The following is a 20,177-nucleotide window of genomic DNA, read 5'->3' as shown; positions in this document are numbered from 1 at the left end:
CTCCGGGAACTTAGTCCTGTGAGGTAACACGCATGGCACCGTGCCTTTACAGTTGCAGGAGACTGGAGGTGGCATGAGGTCACTTCTTTATTTGGGAGAGAAGAAAACTCAGGCACAGAGATTATTTATTGAAAGTATGTATTTTCTGGGGCACCTGGGTGGCTCAGTGGGTTAAGCCGCTGCCTTCGGCTCAGGTCATGATCCCAGGGTCCTGGGATCGAGTCCCGAGTTGGGCTCGCTGCTCAGCAGGAAGCCTGCTTCCCTTCCTCTCTCTCTGCCTGCCTCTCTGCCTGCTTGTGATCACTCTCTGTCAAATAAATAAATAAAATTAAAAAAAAAAGAAAGTATGTATTTTCTTTGGTAATAAAAATTCCGACAACCTTGAGTGTTAGAACGCATTCCTTTAAAAAGACATTGCACAGGGGTGCCTGGTGGCTCAGTCTTTAAGCATCTGCCTTCACCTCAGATCATGATCGTGGGGTCTTAGGATCAAGTCCCGTGTCGGGCTCCCCGCTCAGCAGGAAACCTGCTTCTCCCTCTCCCACTCCCCCTGCTTGTGTTCCCTCTCTCTGTGTCTCTCTCTGTGTTAAATAAAAATAATAATACTAAAAAGACATTGCATAATGTAAGGTTACTTTGTAGAAAATTTATCTTCATTAAATGGAATCCTTACTCATCTGTAGTCTGGCTGTGGAGCCACAGGGCTGATCATATGTCATAAAGTACAGAGAACTGAGATACTATTTATATATATAATTTTAGCATTAGGTTAGCTTGTTTAAAAGGTAATAGCAAGCCATTTTCCAACAGTCTCAATCAGAGCAAATCTGCTCTTTCCTGATCCATTCCCTCTCAGAAAAATCCTGTGAGAGAATATATTATAGAGTAAAATCCTCAATAGTTCATTTTTGAACAGTTTAAAATTTTTGAATAAATTTCGTATGCATTAAGGAGATAACGTTTAAAGTTTGAATAGATTAACTATAGGTGGATTTAAAAGCAGTATCACACACATTCTCCCTTCTGGATTTTTTTCAATGTCATAAGTTTAGAGTATATGAAAATCTGTGTAGTGCAAGCACACACAGGCCTTTAGTATTGGCAAAATAAGAAAACTTCACTTACTGTACTAAAACTTGGTAGTTTAGTACATAAATAATAGAAATAACATGCAGAGTATAAAATATAAACATCTAGTAAAAATAGTTGATATATCAGGTTTAGTGAGACAGAAACCACACAGTAATTTGAATGGGAATCATATGATGTAAGGGATTGGGGTAATGAGGGATTGAATAGTAAAAATGAAAGAGAACTCTCTAGGAAGAGTGAAATAAGGAGCAGCCACCACCCCTATTACCTGAGATAGAGCACCAAAGGTAAAGGCCCTACCCCTGGAGTTGAGATCCAGATGTCTGAGAAGGTAGAGCATAGCTCACTGGATATTGAAGTGTCTTGCTGTCCGGACTTAGCTGGAAAGCCCAGAGGGATGCTGATGGGAAAGCCATTCACAGGGAGGTGTAATGCCCAACAGCCTTCTGCTGTGAAATTGCCTGGAGGGCCTCTGAGGGAAGCTTCTGGTCACTCACCACCCATGGCCAGGGCAGGAGCCCGACTGCAGAAATCCTAGGCCTCTCTCTGAAGTTTACCAAGAATCATTTTATGTCTAAGTAATCTCTACAGCCAACATGGGGCTCAAACTCACAATCCCAAAATCAAGGGTCACATGCTCTACCAACTGAGCCAGCCAGGTGCCCCAGCTTAGAGCTCTTTGTCAGATTCAACCTGAGCAAAATTTGTGCTGAGTTAGCCAATACAGCATCTGTAAAATATGTTAGACAATCAGTGTCTAATAGGAATTTAATGTGAGCCATAAATGCAAACCACACATGGAGTTTTAAATTTTCTAGCTGCCACATTGAAAAATATATATAAAAAGGGGGGGGGGTGTGCCTGGATTGGCTCAGTCAGTAGATAATGTGACTAGTTCTCAAGGTCACGAATTCAAGCTTCCTGCAAACTGATTAACCCACTCCCAGGTAATTAGAAATTGTTTGAAAATTAGCTTGCCAACTATCAAAAGTGTAACTGTCATAGGCAGAATGCTCTGGAAGGCTTGAAAAACACTTTAACTCTGAAAGAGCATTTTTATTTTTATTTATTTATTTTTTAGAGAGAGAGAGAAAGCACACAAGCAGGCAGAGAGGCAGGCAGAGGCGGAGAGAGAGGCAGGCTCCCTGCTGAGCAAGGAGCCCAATATGGGACTCGATCCCAGGACCCTAGGATCATGACCCGAGCCGAAGGCAGCGGCTTAACCCACTGAGCCACCCAGGCGTCCCTGAAAGAGCATTTTTAAAAAAGATTTTATTTATTTATTTGAGAGAGAGAGAGAGAGCGCACGCACAGAGGGAGAGGGAGAATCAGACTTGCTGCTGAGCAGAAAGCCCGATGTGAGGCTCAATCCTAGGACCCTGGGATCATGACCTGAACTGAAGGCAGACGCTTAACCAGCTGAGCCACCTAGGCACCCTAAAAGAGCATTCTTATCTTTGTGTTCTTGAGAGAATACCTTGCCATTGCTCATGAACTAACCAAAGAAGAAAGCAGGAAATCCTTGCTTTAACACAGAGCTAGTAGAAACTAAGATCAGAGGCAGTGCCTTGGAACACAGCCAAGACAGTCTAGTTAATTACTCTCTAAGGCCACCCAAGTGGGTCTGGACCTTAAAGTACACACAATTACTAGGAAAAAGTGTGGGGAAACACTGATCTAACATTCCCAACTGGAAGCATGTATACTACCTAAGCACCATCACAAGGGCACAAAATTCTATACCCATGGGCATTTGTTGTCACATTATTTCTAATATATATATTTATTTTAAAAAACTCTAAATTGCCTAAGTAGAAGTTGAGTTAAATGAATTATAGTACATTCTTGCAATGGAATAATAATGCAATTGTTTAAAAAAAAAAAAAACCACACAAGGCCTTACTATAAAGCTATGGTAGTCAAAGATAGAGTAGTACTGATGTAAGAATGGACATAAGAGGAACATAACAGAGTCCACAAATAGGCCCACAAATAATATGGTAAATTGATTTTTACCAGAGGTGCCAAGGTAATTCAACAGAGAAAGAATAGTCTCCAGCAAGTGGTCCTGGAAAAACCAGACATCCATATGTAAAAAAATTTTTTAAATAAAAAGAATCTCAAAATTTACCCTGTATTATGAAATCAAGATGCATCAAAGGTCTAAATGTAAAACCTGAAACTATATGAAAAAAAACAGGACAATTCTATGAAAAAGACAGGAAAAAAAATCTTTATGAGCTTGGGTCAGGGGAAGATTCTTTATATATGATATAAAAAGCACAACCTATAAAAGAAAAAAATTGCTAAACTGGACTTCACCATAACTAAGGATTTCTGTTCTCCAAAAGGAATAATTAAAAATACATAAATAAAAAGACAAGACACAACTTGAAAATACATGCAAAACATATATAAAAATGACCTGTATTTAGAAGTTAACAATTAAGAATTAAGTTTTTTGTTTTTTTAAATGGGCAAAAGATTCGAACAGATAGTTCACCAAAGAATAAATGTGCATGACAAATAAACACATGAAAAGACTCTCCACATCATAAGTCATCAGGGAAGTGCACATTAAAACCACAAGGACATAGCACTGCATATCTAATAGAGTGGCTAAAATACAAAGCAAATGAAAACTGACGATCCCAAATGTTAATGAGGAACCACTGGATGGCTTGCTCATTGCTTGCTCTGGTGAAAATGCAAAATGGTACAGCCACTTTGGAAAACAAGTTTGCTGTTTCTTATAAGGTCAAACATACACTTTACACCCCAGCAGTCTAGTATTTACTCAACAGAAACGGGAAGACAAAGACTTGTATGTGAATGTGTATAGCAGGCTATTCCTGCTACAGGAATTGAGACAACCCAAACACCATGACTGGAGGATAGATAAGTACATTTTGGTATATCCACATAATGGGATGCTGCTAAGGGATAAAAAAGCAATCAGCTATTGACTCATGCCACAAAATGGATAAATCTCCAAAGGGCTGGGCTAAGTGGAAAAAGCTGGTTGCAAAAGTCTATATGTTGAATGAGTTCCTTTGTGTATTACTCTGGAAAGGTAAAATTATGTGGATGTAAAAGGGCACGAGGGAATTTTATAGGGCTGTAGAGGTATTCTATATTTTAAGAGTGGTGGTGGGGCGCCTGGGTGGCTCAGTGGGTTAAGCCGCTGCCTTCGGCTCGGGTCATGATCTCAGGTCCTGGGATCGAGCCCCGCATCGGGCTCTCTGCTCAGCATGGAGCCTGCTTCCTCCTCTCTCTCTGCCTGCCTCTCTGCCTACTTGTGATCTCTGTCTGTCAAATAAATAAATAAAAATCTTTAAAAAAAAAAAAGAGTGGTGGTGATTACACAACATTGTGTAGTTTGTTTTTTTTTTTTTTTTTTTTAACTCACTGGATTCTATACCTAAAAAAAGGGTGACCTTTAGGGGTGCCTGGGTGGCTCAGTAAGTAAGTTAAGTGTCTGCCTTCAGCTCAAGTCATGATCCCAGGGTCCTGAGATCGTCAGGCTCCCTGCTCATCAGGCAGTCTGCTTCTCCCTCTGCCTCTCTCCATCCCTCAACCCCTTGCTCATGCTCATTTTCTCTCTCTCTCAAATAAAGAAAATCTTTTTAAAAAGTGACTTTTATTAAATGTAAATCACATTTCAGTATATTGTTTAAAAATAAAGGAAATTAGAAGACAATGGAGTAATGCCTTCAAAATTCTCAAGGACATTTTTTACAACTTAAAACCCTATATCCAACCAAACTACAAAGTGTAGGGTGGAATAAAGACATTTTCAAATGCATAAGCTCTCAGAAAAATTAACTTCCCTGAGCTTTTCTCATAAAGCTACTGGTGGGATAGGTTTCACCAAAACCAGGGAAAACAAAAGCAAAAACGGACAAAAAAGGAGAAAACATGGTATATTGAAAATAATCCAACACAGGAGAAAGGTAAAGGAACTCTTGATGAAGAAGGCAAAAGGGGATTCTCCAGTGGAAACTCTGACACAGGGATAGAAGGCAAATTAGGAGAAAGGTCTAGGAGAGTTCTATGCAAGAATATAAACTGATAATCCATATCATGTTTTAATGTCTTAAGAGATTTTAGAAAATTGGTGGAATTGGGTTGAATCAATGAAAACCACATAGAAAACTAAGCAAGTAAAAAATATGACAAAGTATGAATACCTCCTGCATATCATATACCTCATGCATTTTAATATCGAGAAAAGATTTTAGACAATTGTTAGAAAGTTTGGGTTGAATTTATGGTAAGTACGTAGAAATCTAAACAGGCAAAAAACATGACAAAGTATTAGTTCCAGACAAAACAAAGTCTACTAAAGATCAATTATAATATATGTCATTTAGCAAGACACCTAGGGGATGCTCCAAGTCAGAATTTCATAGAATCAGGTAATCTAGAGCCAGTTCAGTAAAGGTAAAATATACTAGACTTAGAACAAATTCCCAACACAAAGAAAATAAAATTCCCACATAAAACCAAAACCATCTTAATTTCTGAAATTAAAAGTTCTACACATTTTGACAATGTATCTGAATTTGTGTTTTACTCTATGTAAGAGAATATATATAAAGGATGGGAGAATTAAATTAATAATTTCATGTACTGATTATATATGTAAAGAATAATATTCTTTACTGAGACAGAAAACAAAATCAGGGTTTTCTTCTTCTTTTTTTTAAGGATTTTATTTATTTGTTTGACAGAGAGAGAGAGGGAACATTAAGTAGGAGGAACAGCAGGCAGAGGGAGAGGGAGAAGCAGGCTCCATCCCAGTACCCTGGGATCATGACCTGAGCCAAAGTCAGATACTTAATGCTTAACTGACTCAGCCACCCAGGCACCCCCAAAATCAGGTCTTTAACTCTTTTCTTGCCTACACAATTCATTAGTTATTAAGGAAATCACCAGAGCTAAATAACAGAGTGTCTGTCTGTCTGTCTATCTATCTATCTATCTATCTATCTATCCAATCTCCTCTTGGTACATTTAACACACCTTTTAGCAAAGCTGCACCACTGTCAGATTCTTTTAAAAAGTATAGAATATTTTAAAGTATCTGAAGACAATATTTTAGAATGGAGACCAATCTTAAGCTTTTAAATATTGCATATTTTCCTTATTTCAAAAGCATTTAAGGGTGACAGAAAAGACAGAAATGAACTTTTTTTTTTTAAGATTTTTATTTATTTGACAGACAGAGATCTCAAGTAGGCAGAGAGGCAGGCAGAGAGAGAGAGAGGAGGAAGCAGGCTCCTTGCTGAGCAGAGAGCCCGACGTGGGGCTGATCCCAGGCCACTGAGATCATGACCTGAGCTGAAGGCAGAGGCTTTAACCCACTGAGCCACCCAGGCGCCCCCAGAAATGAACTTTAAATGGTTATTGCTAAGGGAAAGAAGCCAGTCTGAAAAGACTCCATGCTGTATGATTCCAATTAAGTGACATCCTGAAAAGAGCAAAATGGTAGAGACAGGAAAAAGAGGGCAGAGTTGATTATGGTGGAGCAGAGGGGATTTTTAGGGTGGTGAAAATATTCTGATACCATAATAGCAAATACATGGCATTGAACGGTTGTCAAACCCACAGAACTTTCCAGCAGAAAGTGAACCTCAATGATGCAAATTTTAAAAAGTCATTTGCAAGGTTGTGGGTATAAGGCCTAATATTAAGGCTCAATATTACATGTTGCCTTGACATCTGGAACTACTGAGGGCCTCAAATGGCCCAGCTATAAGTCCTCCTCCCCACTTTGCTCCCATAGATAAGTAGCCAAGCAACCCTCCTTACCAAAGGCCAGGCATAGTTAGTGCTAATTCCTGAGTAGTGGGTTCAGTTCCCTGTGAGCTTATAGAATCATTCAAATAACTAGTCCCATTTTTCACAAGAACCAGGAGGCAGCCCTCCCTACTGATACTACAAAGTCTGCTTTCTGAAGCCACTGGTTGTTCATTCTGTTTTTAAGTGCAGCCCTGAGTTTTTAAGTGCCCTACATGGTGCCCCCCACCTCCCCTAGGCTGTGAGCATATGCGACCAGTAGACTGCTCTTGATACATCTGTCCTGTGTTGGTTATTGTGCATTTGGCCATCTGCAAAACCATAGAGAGGGAATTCCTCTCTCACCAACACGGTGCATAGGAGATTAAAACCAAGGTAGGGTATCCCGGGATGGAAAGCAGATAGTGATAACAAAATCTATTGGTATTATTCTTGTATATAACAGCCTCACTGAGGAGAGTGGAAGGCAAAGAAATTCTTACCTAAAGAAATGGTAGAGTCCAGATTAGCACTTGGAAATGAGGGGAAATCTATAAGACTAAAGACAAAAGGAACTGCACACAAGCAGGGGATACCAGTTGATACAGTTGCTGTCCAGAGCAGTGGGGTTAACAATCCTGATACCTCCACAAATATATATGCTACTCTGAGCAATTCAGTAAGTGATTGTTAGATAATGGAAGCTAGGTTTCTCCCTGTTGGGGTGGGAGTTTACAGGTAAGCAAAGGGAAGAGACTAGGCTGACCTCTGTAGGAACGGATTAGAGTTGGTTGCATGAAATCATGTTAAGCTTATTACAGACAGGGACAGTTCTTGAAATATTCAGAGATACGGGTATATTTATTGGTTAGTATATGCATGTATATTTCCTTGCTCTGTCAGCTGAGGGTGTCTAAGAGCAATGACACTCCAAACACCAAATCCTGGGTTCTAATACTACTCTATGATAAAAGTAACCAGGACACCTTGGAGAAATGGCTGATCCTAGCTGATCCTGGGCAGGAAATAACACAAGATGGGCCTGGAACATCTTGTAGTGCTAGAAAATAAGAAAGCGCAGAACAGAAAAGCAGTAAAAATGACACTGATGGAGATATGTCAAAAGGATATAGGAGCTAACTGAAAAAGCACCCACTGATCAAAGCTGGGACAATCTGAGCAATAAAATGAAAGGAGTAGGGGATTATAACCTAGTTATAAAATAAATATCCGTGAGTCCACACTGCTATAAATAAATGATTGAATAAATGAATAAAATGGAAGGAAAGAGGCAAATCTCCTGTGAAGAATGACAAATTATTTATGTGGATAGCACACCCTAAAGAAGGGGAGCACAACTCTCCAATCCTTAAGTGTGGGCTCTGGTTAGTGATTCCGTTCCAAAGAATACAGAAAGGAGTGCAGTATGGAAAGAAGGAAAAAGAGAGTAACTCCACAGTAGAGAAACCTGACAAACACAACCTCTGGCAAGTAAGTAAAGTCAACATCAACAGTGATAAACCATATGGACAGTATGAACCCTTGATATGATGTGATTAAAATGGACCATTGTCTGTGTTCTTCCACCCAAACCTGTAACATCAGTCTAGCCATGAGAAAAACCAAATTCTGAAAGAGAGGCATTCTACAAAATATCTGACCGATACACCTCAATGCTGTCAAGGTCATCAAAACCAGGAATACCTGAGAAATTGTCACAGCCAAGAAGATCCTACAGGGACAAGATAACTAAATGTAATATGGTCCTGGAAAAGTAAAAGGAAATTAGGTAAAAATTAAAGACGTTGGAATGAAATGTGGAGTCTAGTTAATGATAATATATTAATATTGGCTCATTGATTGTTACAAATGTACCACAGAATATAAGGTGTTGGGGTGCCTGGGTGGTTTTAAGCATCTGCCTTTGGCTCGGGTCATGATCTCAGGGTCCTGGATCAAGCCCCAAATCTGGCTCTCTGCTCAGCAGGGAGTCTGCTTCTCCCTCTCCCTCTGGGATCTCTCTCACTCTTGCTTTCACATAAATAAATAAATATAATCTTAAAAAAAAAAGAGTGTGAGGTGTTGACAATAGTAGTAACTGGCTGTGTAGTGTATGAGAACTCTGTACTCTCCTCGCATTTTTTCTGTAATGCTAAAGCTATTCTAAAAAATAAAGCCTACTGAAAAAGCATCTTGGGGGCACCTGGGTGGCTCAGTTGGTTAAGCATCTAACTCCTCATTTTGGCTCAGGTCAGGATTTCAGGATCCTGAGATCAAGCCCAGTGTCAGGCTCTGCACTGAGCACAGAACTTGCCAGAGATTCTCTCTCCCCCAACTTGTGCTCTCTCTCTCAAAATCAATCAATCAATCAATCTGGGAACCTTAAAGATTAATATTTCCCTTAAATAATAAATAACTGAGGAATAAGGAATTTAGGGGAAGGAAAATACAATAAACCCAGGGATGAGGTTAGAACACTCTAGAACATATTGTTAGTAACTACGTCTTTATTAGAAGTGGGCTGTACAAAGGAAACAGTTAACAAAACCAAAAGACAACTGACAGAATGGGAGAAGATATTTGCAAATGACATATCAGATAAAGGGCTAGTGTCCAAAATCTATAATGAACTTAGCAAACTCAACACCCAAAGAACAAATAATCCAATCAAGAAATGGGCAGAGGACATGAACAGACATTTCTGCAAAGAAGACATCCAGATGGCCAACAGACACATGAAAAAGTGCTCCACATCACTTGGCATCAGGGAAATACAAATCAAAACCACAATGAGATATCACCTCACACCAGTCAGAATGGCTCAAATGAACAAGTCAGGAAATGACAGATGCTGGCGAGGATGCGGAGAAAGGGGAACCCTCCTACACTGTTGGTGGGAATGCAAGCTGGTGCAACCACTCTGGAAAACAGCATGGAGGTTCCTCAAAATGTTGAAAATAGAACTACCCTAAGACCCAGCAATTGCACTGCTGTGTATTTACCCTAAAGATACTAACGTAGTGATCCAAAGGGGCACGTGCACCCGAATGTTTATAGCAGCAATGTCTACAATAGCCAAACTATGGAAAGAACCTAGATGTCCATCAAAAGACAAATGGATAAAGAAGATGTGGTATATATACACAATGGAATACTATGCAGCCATCAAAAGAAATGAAATCTTGCCATTTGGGATGATGTGGATGGAACTAGAGGGTATCATGCTTAGCGAAATAAGTCAATCGGAGAAAGACAACTATCATATGATCTCCCTGATATGAGGGATAGGAGATGCAACATGGGGGGTTAAGGGGGTAGGAGAAGAGTAAATGAAACAAGATGGAATTGGGAGGGAGACAATCCATAAGTGACTCTTAATCTCATAAAACAAACTGAGGGTTGATGGGGGGAGGGGGGGTTGGGAGGGGGGTGGGATTATGGACACTGGGGAGGGTATGTGCTATGGTGAGTGCTGTGAAGTGTGTAAACCTGGTGATTCACAGACCTGTACCCCTGGGGATAAAAATATATTATATGTTTATAAAAAATAAAATTAATAAAAATTAAAAGAAAAAAAAAGAAGTGGGCTGTAAATTTGGGCGGGCTGAAGAGGCTTTGTGCGTCTATTTTTTCTTTTTTCTTTTTTCTTTTTTTTAAAGATTTTATTTATTTATTTGACAGACAGAGATCACAAGTAAGCAGAGAGGCAGGCAGAGAGATTGAGAGAAGAGGAAGCAGGCTCCCTGCAGAGCAGAAAGCACGATGTGGGGCTCCATCCCAGGACCCTGGGATCATGACCTGAGCCGAAGGCAGAGGCTTTAACCCACTGAGCCACCCAGGGGCCCCTCTTTTTTTTTTTTTTTTAAAGATTTTATTTATTTATTTGACAGACAGCAATCACAAGTAGGCAGAGAGAGAGGGGGAAGCAGGCTCCCTGCCGAGCAGAGAGCCCGATGTGGGGCTCTATCCCAGGATCCTGGGATCATGACCTGAGCCGAAGGCAGAGGCTTTAACCCGCTGAGCCACCCAGGCGGCCCTGTGCGTCTATTTCTTATAACATGCCTTCCATTCCTACAATACACCCCTGCCCTAAGGACAGCAGCTCATGCCCAGAGGGAGCCAAGCCAGCAGCTGCATAGGAGTCAGTCCCCAAGGGATACTACACATCTCTGGGGCACCAAAATAACACTCAAATTTTTATTTACCTGAACTCTTCCTGGAAAGGGGTGGTGAAAAAGGACCACTTTGCTAAATCACTTGGGGTGGGAGAGGAGCTCCCCTGCTACGGAATGCCTGATTCAATGGAATGTGTGCTGGGGGGGCCTGCTAACTGTGTCTAAGAAATGAGGGTCTGGTAATAGCAGGGTCTTCACTCCCCGGGACACTACTTAGCAATCCTCTATTCCGTGCCTTTCCACTTGGATAAATGTCAAACAGAAAATTTTTTTTTTGTATTTTTTTTTTAAGTAATCTCTATAATCAACACGGGGCTCAAACTCATGACCTGGAGATCAAGAGTTGTACACTCTTCTGATTGAGCAGCCAGGCACCTCAATGTTGAATGAATTTTTAAAGAATATTGTTTTGAAGGGAACCAAACCAGTAGTCTGAACGGAGAGACAAATTATTAACCCATTCAAGATATTCAAGTGTTTATCTGCTCCTTGTATTACCAAATGGAGCAAAATCAAGCAAATAGCAACCAGAAACAGGACAGTCCAATTACTTTTGTCTCCCTAAGAGTCTCAAGGATATTATTCCCTTTAGCAGATAAAAACAGCAAATTTTAGAGTCACATTTTTTGTTGAATACACTTTTTGCTCCTGATCATGGATAGACCCACATGCCTGATCCTCAGAGAATCAGCTGGGAGGTGAGCAGGGTTGACGTTTTCTAACAGTAAGTAAGCCAACCAGGATCAACCAACCGTCTGTACAGAGAGAAAGGCCAAGGGAGTTCTCATAAACTTTAGTGCTAAGATTTTCCCAGGGAAACAGTTCTGGGCCTATATCTACAAGGGTAATTGAAGCTTAAAATTTGTCATCATAAGAAGGTTCTAAACATTTTTGCCTAAAAAGTTTCTAATTAGAGGAGTTAGGAATCATCTACTCTAGGTGACACTCATCCACAAACTAATTTTAATCACTGTAACTTCCTGGGAGCTAATATAAACTGCTCTTTTTTCTTTCCTTCCATAGGTTTATATTGCTTCTGGACCCTTCTAAATATCCACATTCTCTAAGTAAGTCTTATGTTCTTGGATCCCTTAATTCTGTGAACCGGGGAGATCTCATTCATACTCGTTGCCCTAATTTATCTGCCATTTGTAGTGATGACACCCAATCTGTCTCTAGGTTGACCTTCCCTTGGAGTAATAGACCTGTATTACCAATATCATCCTGGATATCTTTACCTGAATGTCTCTTAGATGTCCCAATGTTACAAATAGAATTATCTCTACAGAACCTCTATTCCCCATTCCCCCATCATCCCTCCAGATGTAAAGAGGTAGCCAAGATTTCTTCCTCACCCTCTCTGTCCACTGCTAATTCCATGTCTATGTCTTATGCTTTTCCTCTGCATACGTAGGGCCTGTTTCATCATTTCTCCACTAGATAATCACCAATTCTCCTGTTTTATCACCACTTTGGTCTTGCTCTTCTCCAATCCAGTTCAGAGTTTAAGACTTTTTTTTTCTAATCATTAAATAGTTTTCAACTCTATAATATATGCATAAGGTGCAAAACCAAAAAGTTAAGAAGGTTCACAGGGAAAAGTCTGCCCCTTGCACCTGACTTCTTGATCACCCTTTTCACTTACCAAAGGCACCCATAGCCATCAATTTCTTTGGCAAAGAAAGTAATTCTAAAATGCATCTACTTTACATCTTCATGTCTTCATGTCTCCCGTGGCTCATCATCTATAATGTCCAAATTGAGAAGTATATATGAGGCTTTTCAGGATTTATTCCTGTTTCTCTTTTGTTTCTTCTAATAAGTCCCTCTGTGCTTCCAGATTTCATCCCCTGTAACGACTTTGCTCTCCCTTGAAAAGCCATAGGCTTCTTTCCCTCTGTGATTTTGCATATGCTCTTCCTTCTACCTGGGATGCCTTGTTCCCTGTGTCTCCCCCACACCCCATGTCACCCTTCTTTGAGTACAGTGCGATATCCCTTTCTATTCCCCTAAATATATTCAAGTGAAGACTTTATGGACCTCCACAGATAAAGGTTATGCCTTTCCTTCATGAAGCCCTTTCCAAAGACCATATATAAGGGGGTCTTGGCTAGCTCAGTTGGTGGATCATATGACTTTTGATGTTGGGGTTATGAGTTTGAGCCCCATGTTGGGTGTAGAGAGTACTCAAAAAAAAATCTTTTTAAAAAAGGACCATATACATGTTTTTATTATAGCACCTATCACATTGCTTTGCCACGTTGAAGGCAGTACTGTGTTCCTTTGCTTTTTGAGTCCTCAGAGTCTAGCAAACTAATACCAACTTGTTGTTTAATTAACACTGAATATTAGTTACAATGTAATTAACCTAAGGACATGTTAGGCTCTATTAATAGAAGTGTAGTACTTAGAAGTTTTAGTTCTGGCCACCATATTTAGAGAAAGAGATTGAAGAATTGTAATATCCACCTGACAATGTACAGTGTACGAACACTGTGATGGCCTTAGCAAGAAAAGACCAAGAGAATGCATAGCTCCCACAGACTCTCTGAAGGGCCAGAGAGGAAACAGCTGACACTTAGCTTCTTCTGAGATCAGAAGTTCCCTATAGGGTTGTTGGGTCATTGTGGTATGTCTTCATCCATGCTGAGATATACTGTGACTTAGTTGTACTAGTAAAAGTTGAAGTACTGAAATCTGAAAACAATTTACCTTTCCCTCCTCCTAAACTAGTGTGCAAGCAAGGTTGCTTCTGTATAGTCACTCCTGCCCACTTACATTCCAATATACTTGGCTTGAGATAGGGGGTAGGGTTACAACTGATGGGTCTGGAAACTGGGTGTAAACCAGTTTGCCTTATTTTCACTTCTACCCTAGGAGAATGTTGAGCATGTGAATACTATCTATCCTGGGTGGGAGAAATATAGAGAACTCTCACCTTAGACTATGAGCTCCTCAAAGGAGGGACCATGAATTTTCATTTTGTATTTATCCACAGTATCTGACAGTGCTTGAAGAAAGAAAGGAGGGTTTGGGGATGGATCAGTGGGATAATGAAAGGAAGAGAAGTGGAAGCAAATGGGACAGAAATTTTTTAAAAGGAATGAAGGAAAGAGAAAAAGCAAAAGATTAAAGGAGGATTATCATTTACCTTCTTAGGAACTCTTAATTGAATTCAGTTTTTAACTCATAAGAAAAAAAAAAAACCAACAGCAATAAAAGCTGTTTAAACAGAGACTATGGAAGACCCAGTAAGGTGAGCTCTAAGTTCCTACTCAATCCTTTGATCTAAGATTCTAGGTTTTCTTTCCCCAAAAAGCCTTTTGAGTGAAATGTGGCATTTAATGAATATGTATTAAAACTACAATCTAAAATATTAGAACAGAAACAAACTGATGTTTCTGTTAAAAAAACTTTATATTATTTTCTTAATTGGGTTTTCATAGTTTCATGAGGAGATTGGCAATTGGTTTGCAAAATTCAGCTTCAGTTTGCTTCTTTGTAAGATGCTCCGCAGCTTAACCATACAGGGTTGAGGTAGCTTGTGACTTTTTTCTGTTAGAAGAAATAATTTTGCTACGTTAAACTCTAGACATGATGCAAATTTAAAGTCATTTTAAGATGATACTTTGCAGTTAGGGATGAGAGGTCCCCCCCTCCCAAGATAATCCAGTAAGCTATTCCTGCTTTGTAGAGATCCAAAATGTCCGGGCTGCAGAAACTCACAAGGCAAACAAGAAAAGGTGAAGAAACCAGAGAGCAAAAATTGCAACAGTAACCACTGCCCAACCCCCAAATGTGTCAGTAATAAGACTTCTTAACTTCATGGTCCTTCAGACTATGTGCAGTCCCTAATACAATAGAAACTGATCATCCAAGGCTAGTTGTAATTCTAAGCGCCAGCTTTTGCTTCCCTTGCAGTGCTGTGCTTGGAACAAAGCAGTACTTAATTCATGTTACTTTGATTTCATAAAGAGAAAGTATATAAACATCAGAGGAGCTGGGTTACTTTGATTAGGAGCAAAAAGGATAACATTTTTAGTCTTACTTTTTTATATTACTTTCTTGAAGAGTTCAACTCTTTGCCCATTTACACTGGCCCAAATGCTATGACACTGCAAAGTAGAGATCATATCTTGTTTGTTTGGACACTTCATTTTTACCCATATCAGGGGAATACAACTGAGCAGTGAACTCGCTTAAAAATTTAATAGAAATAAGCATGCTTTCTCTACTTCCCCTGTAACATGGCACATCCCATTTGTACTTACTCATTGCAAGTACAATAAATACTTGTCGATTGACTTGTAAATATAAGCCTTGTTTTCAGTTCAAAGTCTACATTTTATCGGTAATCAAAAAATATTAATTCCTATGTCTGTAACATCCCATTCCCGAGCACATGTTCGTTCACAGTATTTCCAACCTGCTCCTTCCAACAGAGCTTGCTTGGGAAGGAAATTTCAGAAAAGCATCCAGAAGGAGAAAAGCTGTCGAGGTGCCCAATAGCAACTTACTGGTTCAAAGTAACAACAACGAAGAACCAGGGGGGTGGGTAGAAAAAGGGGAAACTCCGTCGAAGATGCAAGTGACAACTCTCCGTGGGTTTTAGATTCCAACCGCACAGGAAAAATATACAGGTTAGAACATAGTGGCAGGGCGGTGTCCCCTGCCATGTTTCAATTCACGCCGCACTAGTAACCAGCCACACAGCTGCCTCGCCCGAGTGGGCTTCCCCCGTGCCCATCTATCCCCTCGGAATCGCAAGGAGAGCGGTACCCCTCCCCATGAGTAACGATTCGGGGAGATCGCCGCGGGCAGAAACTCCGCCACAGAGGACAGCAGCCGAAGGGCTGCCGCCCTCCTCTGCAGTTCAGGAAGCCCTCTCTGGCGCGCAGGTGGGCGGGCGCCCCAGGCCGAAGCGGAGCGGCGCGAGAAGGGGAATACCGGTGGCCCTCCCAGCGACCCCTGCCCGCCCCGCCAGGGGGAGCGTCTGCGCCGGACAGCCTGCGGCAGGGACCCGGCGGGCGGCGCTGGGCGGTGGCTCGGCGGCGCGGCGGCGCGGCTGCCCTCCCGCGTCCCCACCCCCCTCCCTGCCCGCCCCCGGCGCGGCCCTGCCCGCCCCCTCCGCCCCCTCCCGCGGCGCCATGCGCAGACTCAGTTCCTGGAGAAAGATGGCGACAGCCGAGAAGCAGAAACACGACGGGCGGGTGAAGATCGGCCACTACATCCTGGGGGACACGCTGGGGGTCGGCACCTTCGGCAAAGTGAAGGGTGAGGACCCCCGGGGCAAGGGTCGGTTCCAGCCCGCGGTCCGGGTGACTTCCGCCTTTCGCACCTCTTCATCCTCCCCCGCCCCGGCGTTCCTCCTCTCCCGGGCTCTGCAACCCCTGTCCTGACTCCGGCGGGAGCGGAGTCAGAGGCCACCGCGGGACTGCGGCGCGACCCTCTCCGGCCGGGTGGGGGTGGGGACCGGTCGCCATGGCGACGGCACCGCGGTGCGAGGGGCTTGCTGGTGCGAGGGGCGGGGATGCGGAGGTGCGAACTTTCCCAGGTGGGGCAGTGTAGGGCTGCGCGGCGCGCTCGTAGCGCTGGGAGGAGGGGGGGTGCGCCGGGGTCTCGGCCCGGAGCCCTGGGGAGAGGGCTTCTTGTTCGCTGGGGCTGTGCTCCCTCGGCTCAGGGCCAGCCCATCGCTTCCCTGGCAGTTCTCCGTATTGTCCGTATTTCCGTCCTCTTTAGGATGTTCTCGACTTACCTGCCCGGGCTGATTCTCAAGTGTGAAATGTGTCCCCCCTTCCCACCTCCCCCCAAAAGTAGGCTTGCTTTGGGGGTAGCTTACAGAATTTTTTAAAAAGGGCCATCTCGTTGGGACGGATGACTAATTTTTTTTCGGAGCAGTTAATTGAATGTAACCTGGTTCTGTATTTGCGATGCATGGTTTATGTTCTGAATGCAGACTCCGTGCCTCCAGTGTTTCTGAATTATCAGTTTTGCAGACTGTGTGTGCCAAACCTGGTAGGTAGTGCAGATGTTGCCTCCAGATAGTATTTATTAGCTCATTGATGTAGTTCGTTTCCATTTACTTTCTCAGGATATTTGTTTTAATAATTGAGTGCACATCATTTGAACTTTTTTTTTTTTTTTAAAGGAAAGTGGGAAATGTCTTACCCTTGTGTTTCAGCACAATATTCTGGAAATAACAAACCTGATCACCAGTCCACCAATTCTGGCACAAAAAGTTTAATTGCAAACTTTGTGAGGCATAAATATTTTTTCTTTAAAATATTTGACTTTGTTATTAGGGATGTAGAGAAAGGAAGCATGGAACTGATAAATGTAATTCATTCATTGGCTTTGAATATATAATAACCTATGAATTGCATATACTAAGCTCTTGGTAAATATTTGACTTGAAAGAAAAAAAAAGTTGTGAAAGCCTGTACAGTGAATTAACTAACTGAGCCTTGCTTTACCGGAGCTAAATAAACATTTTCTGATTTTATCTAGGGATGGAAGAGGAGAACCCTTCCTTCTCTTGCTCTTTCTGAGTCATAGAACTGGAAAATTGCTGTATAGCCCACAGGGAAGCAACTGCCTAAGCCTTCTTATGAAAATCAGCAAGGCCAACAATGTAAGAAAGTAAGAAGCAAATGCCAGAATAGGGTAATAAGAGCCATCAGGGTGGGTCTGTATTAGGCCAGTAAGATGTCTCTGTACCCTCAAAATTATTTATTTTTGGCTGTGTTGTCTCTTTACTTGTTAGCAATTACAGACTGCTTTTAGTTTACAGTATTTGTAAGAAATGCTCATTAATGCCCCCAAATAGTGATGACAGTCTTGATACCCTCACTCCTTCCAGGGTTCTGCTTGGATTAGGATGCTCATCCTTCTAATAAAGACCTGTGCAAAGTCAGGTCTCATTTTCTTATTCGCTCAGTGGCTTTTGGCATGGCAGATAGGAAAGCAAGAGGGAGTTTTTCATTTTTTGGATTTGAACTGTGATGTGGCTGTGACATGAATCCTTTCAGTGAGTGGTGTTCCCTAACCTTATTCTTCCACATGTGCCTCTCTTGAAGTGTTAAATACTGTCAAAGTCAATTCTCTAAATTATAGACAAGTCAATAGTCATCAAAGAATCAGGTTTCATAGATAGGGTTAAATTTGTTCGCAAATACATTCGTTGATATTGCTCAAAATCCTCAACCAGTGCATTTTTTTTTTTTTAAAGATTTTATTTATTTGACAGAGAGAAATCACAAGTAAACAGAGAGGCAGACAGAGAGGAGGAAGCAGACTCCCTGCTGAGCAGAAAGCCCGATGTGGGGCTCGAACCCAGGACCTGGGATCATGACCTGAGCCGAAGGCAGCGGCTTAACCCACTGAGCCACCCAGGCGCCCCAACCAGTGCATTTTTAAGTTGTTAAACAGTTGGGATGCTTTTTGCTCCATGTACAGTAATAGAAAATCCAACTCAGCCTAGCTAAGAACCTTACTTTCTATGGTTCTCTCTCCAAAGTTTGGAAGCTTCAGCATAACTCTCATGAGTCTCACTGGCTTATCCAGTCCCTGGGGCCAGGGATGCCATGTGCCATTTGGTTCAGGCTTGTGCACTAGCGAGGGAGATAGCATTACTCTTGGTGGAATATGGCCCACTGTTAAATGTGTGTGCGTGGTGAGGGCATCTTCTTCTGAAGTACTTCATGTAGATAAATACCTATACAGAATGGGTATTAATTGTTAGGTGAGAGAAATTAGATGTTCAGTGAGCAGGCAGGAACAGCTCTTACAGTGGTGATGGTTGGTAACTTACATAGCCTTAATTTGATAAGAATTCTTGTCAATGGTATGATTAGCCAGATACTTCAGTGGAGATAATTTGGAGTAGATAGAGCTTTTAAAATTAGTTACATGTTGGTAAATTTAACACAGAAAAGGAATCTAATAGAAGATAAGATATATGCAGAAAATTCCTAATATGATACTACATGCTTAGAGGAAATTTAATTTTGGGGGCAAAGGGGACTATAAATTCACAGTGATTATTTTGTTCCCTATTACAGGCTGAAAAAGTCATTTGGCAACTTGTTGTGAGGGGAAAGTTTAAACAGGCTACCGGGGTTGGGTTTGGGATTATGTTTGAATTACCTTTTATTATTCCCAAGTTGCCTTTTTTCCCCCTTTGGTTATCAAGGTGTTAGTCTCTACTTCCTTGCAGGGTCCACTTGCCTTTCCCCAGGTACAGCAGTTATAAAAGCATGGATGAACAGAGTCTCATGTTACTATTGCAATAAATTAAAATGGCAGTTTTTGTTAAGTTTTCCAAGAGAAGAGAAGATGGTCTCTTTAGTGGTATAGGTGGTCTTCAGCAAATGAGTTGTTTATACATACAACCTATTTATTAAGCTGGTGAGTATTTTTCTACATAAAACTGCAATTTCAGGTAAATAGGTGACTAATCTCTTTGTGAATCAATCATAGTAGAAGTTATTTAAAAATTTCTTTAAGGGGGTTGGTCCTGGCTGGCTTAGGCGGTAAAGCATGCAACTCTTGATCTTGGGTCATGAATTCAAGACCCCACACTGGTAGAGCTTACTTAAAAAAAAAAATTCTTTAAGGTGGGAAAATATCTATATATCTATATCTATATTTATATCTATATCTAAAGTTTAGAGTGGGAATGAAGTTTAGGCCACAAAAACCAAAGAAGTAGAATACTATCATGTTACTTATATAAATTTTAAAATCATGGAAAAACACCCGGACATTGCTAGTGAGAGTACAATGTTGCCACCTCTAAAAGTGTGACAGTATTTATTAAAGTTAACCCAGTGATTTAGACTCTAGGAATTTATCCTATAGATATACTGGTATGAAATAATGAGTTATTTATTGCCATATTGTTTATAAATACAAAGGTTAGAAATAACGTTTCTAGTAGGACAGTAGTTATATTATCATTATCCATACAATGATATACATTGCAAACATTAAGAAAAAAACAAGAGGCTTTATATAATTTAGGAAGCAATTTCCAAGGTGTATTTTTAAGGGGAAGAATAAGGGGGTAGTAGAACAAATGTGTCTAGTATACCTACCATTTGTGTATAAAAAGTAGGGGCAAGGAAGGTT

The 20,177-nt window shown here is 41.2% G+C and overlaps 1 protein-coding gene across 5 annotated transcripts in view; it reads left to right on the top strand.

The window, feature by feature from the left end:
* Positions 1–16,167: 16,167 nt before the first annotated feature.
* Positions 16,168–20,177, top strand: part of PRKAA1 (protein kinase AMP-activated catalytic subunit alpha 1) — a 34,532-nt gene continuing 30,522 nt past the window's right edge. For 2 of the 5 annotated variants that reach the window (XM_047730353.1, XM_047730352.1), the window contains exon 1: positions 16,168–16,322. In XM_047730353.1, coding sequence (XP_047586309.1) covers positions 16,196–16,322 — 127 coding nt within the window. In that variant the 5' untranslated portion in view covers positions 16,168–16,195. Of the gene's footprint in view, positions 16,323–17,555; positions 17,688–20,177 lie in introns of those variants that run through there. The other 3 variants (XM_047730355.1, XM_047730354.1, XM_047730356.1) reach the window with 3 other exon arrangements.

The sequence above is a fragment of the Lutra lutra genome, chromosome 5 (genome assembly GCF_902655055.1).
Source record: "Lutra lutra chromosome 5, mLutLut1.2, whole genome shotgun sequence".
NCBI classification, from domain to species: Eukaryota; Metazoa; Chordata; class Mammalia; order Carnivora; family Mustelidae; genus Lutra; species Lutra lutra.
The sequence above is the reverse complement of the archived record's forward strand: the minus strand, read 5'-3'. Positions and strand labels throughout refer to the sequence as shown.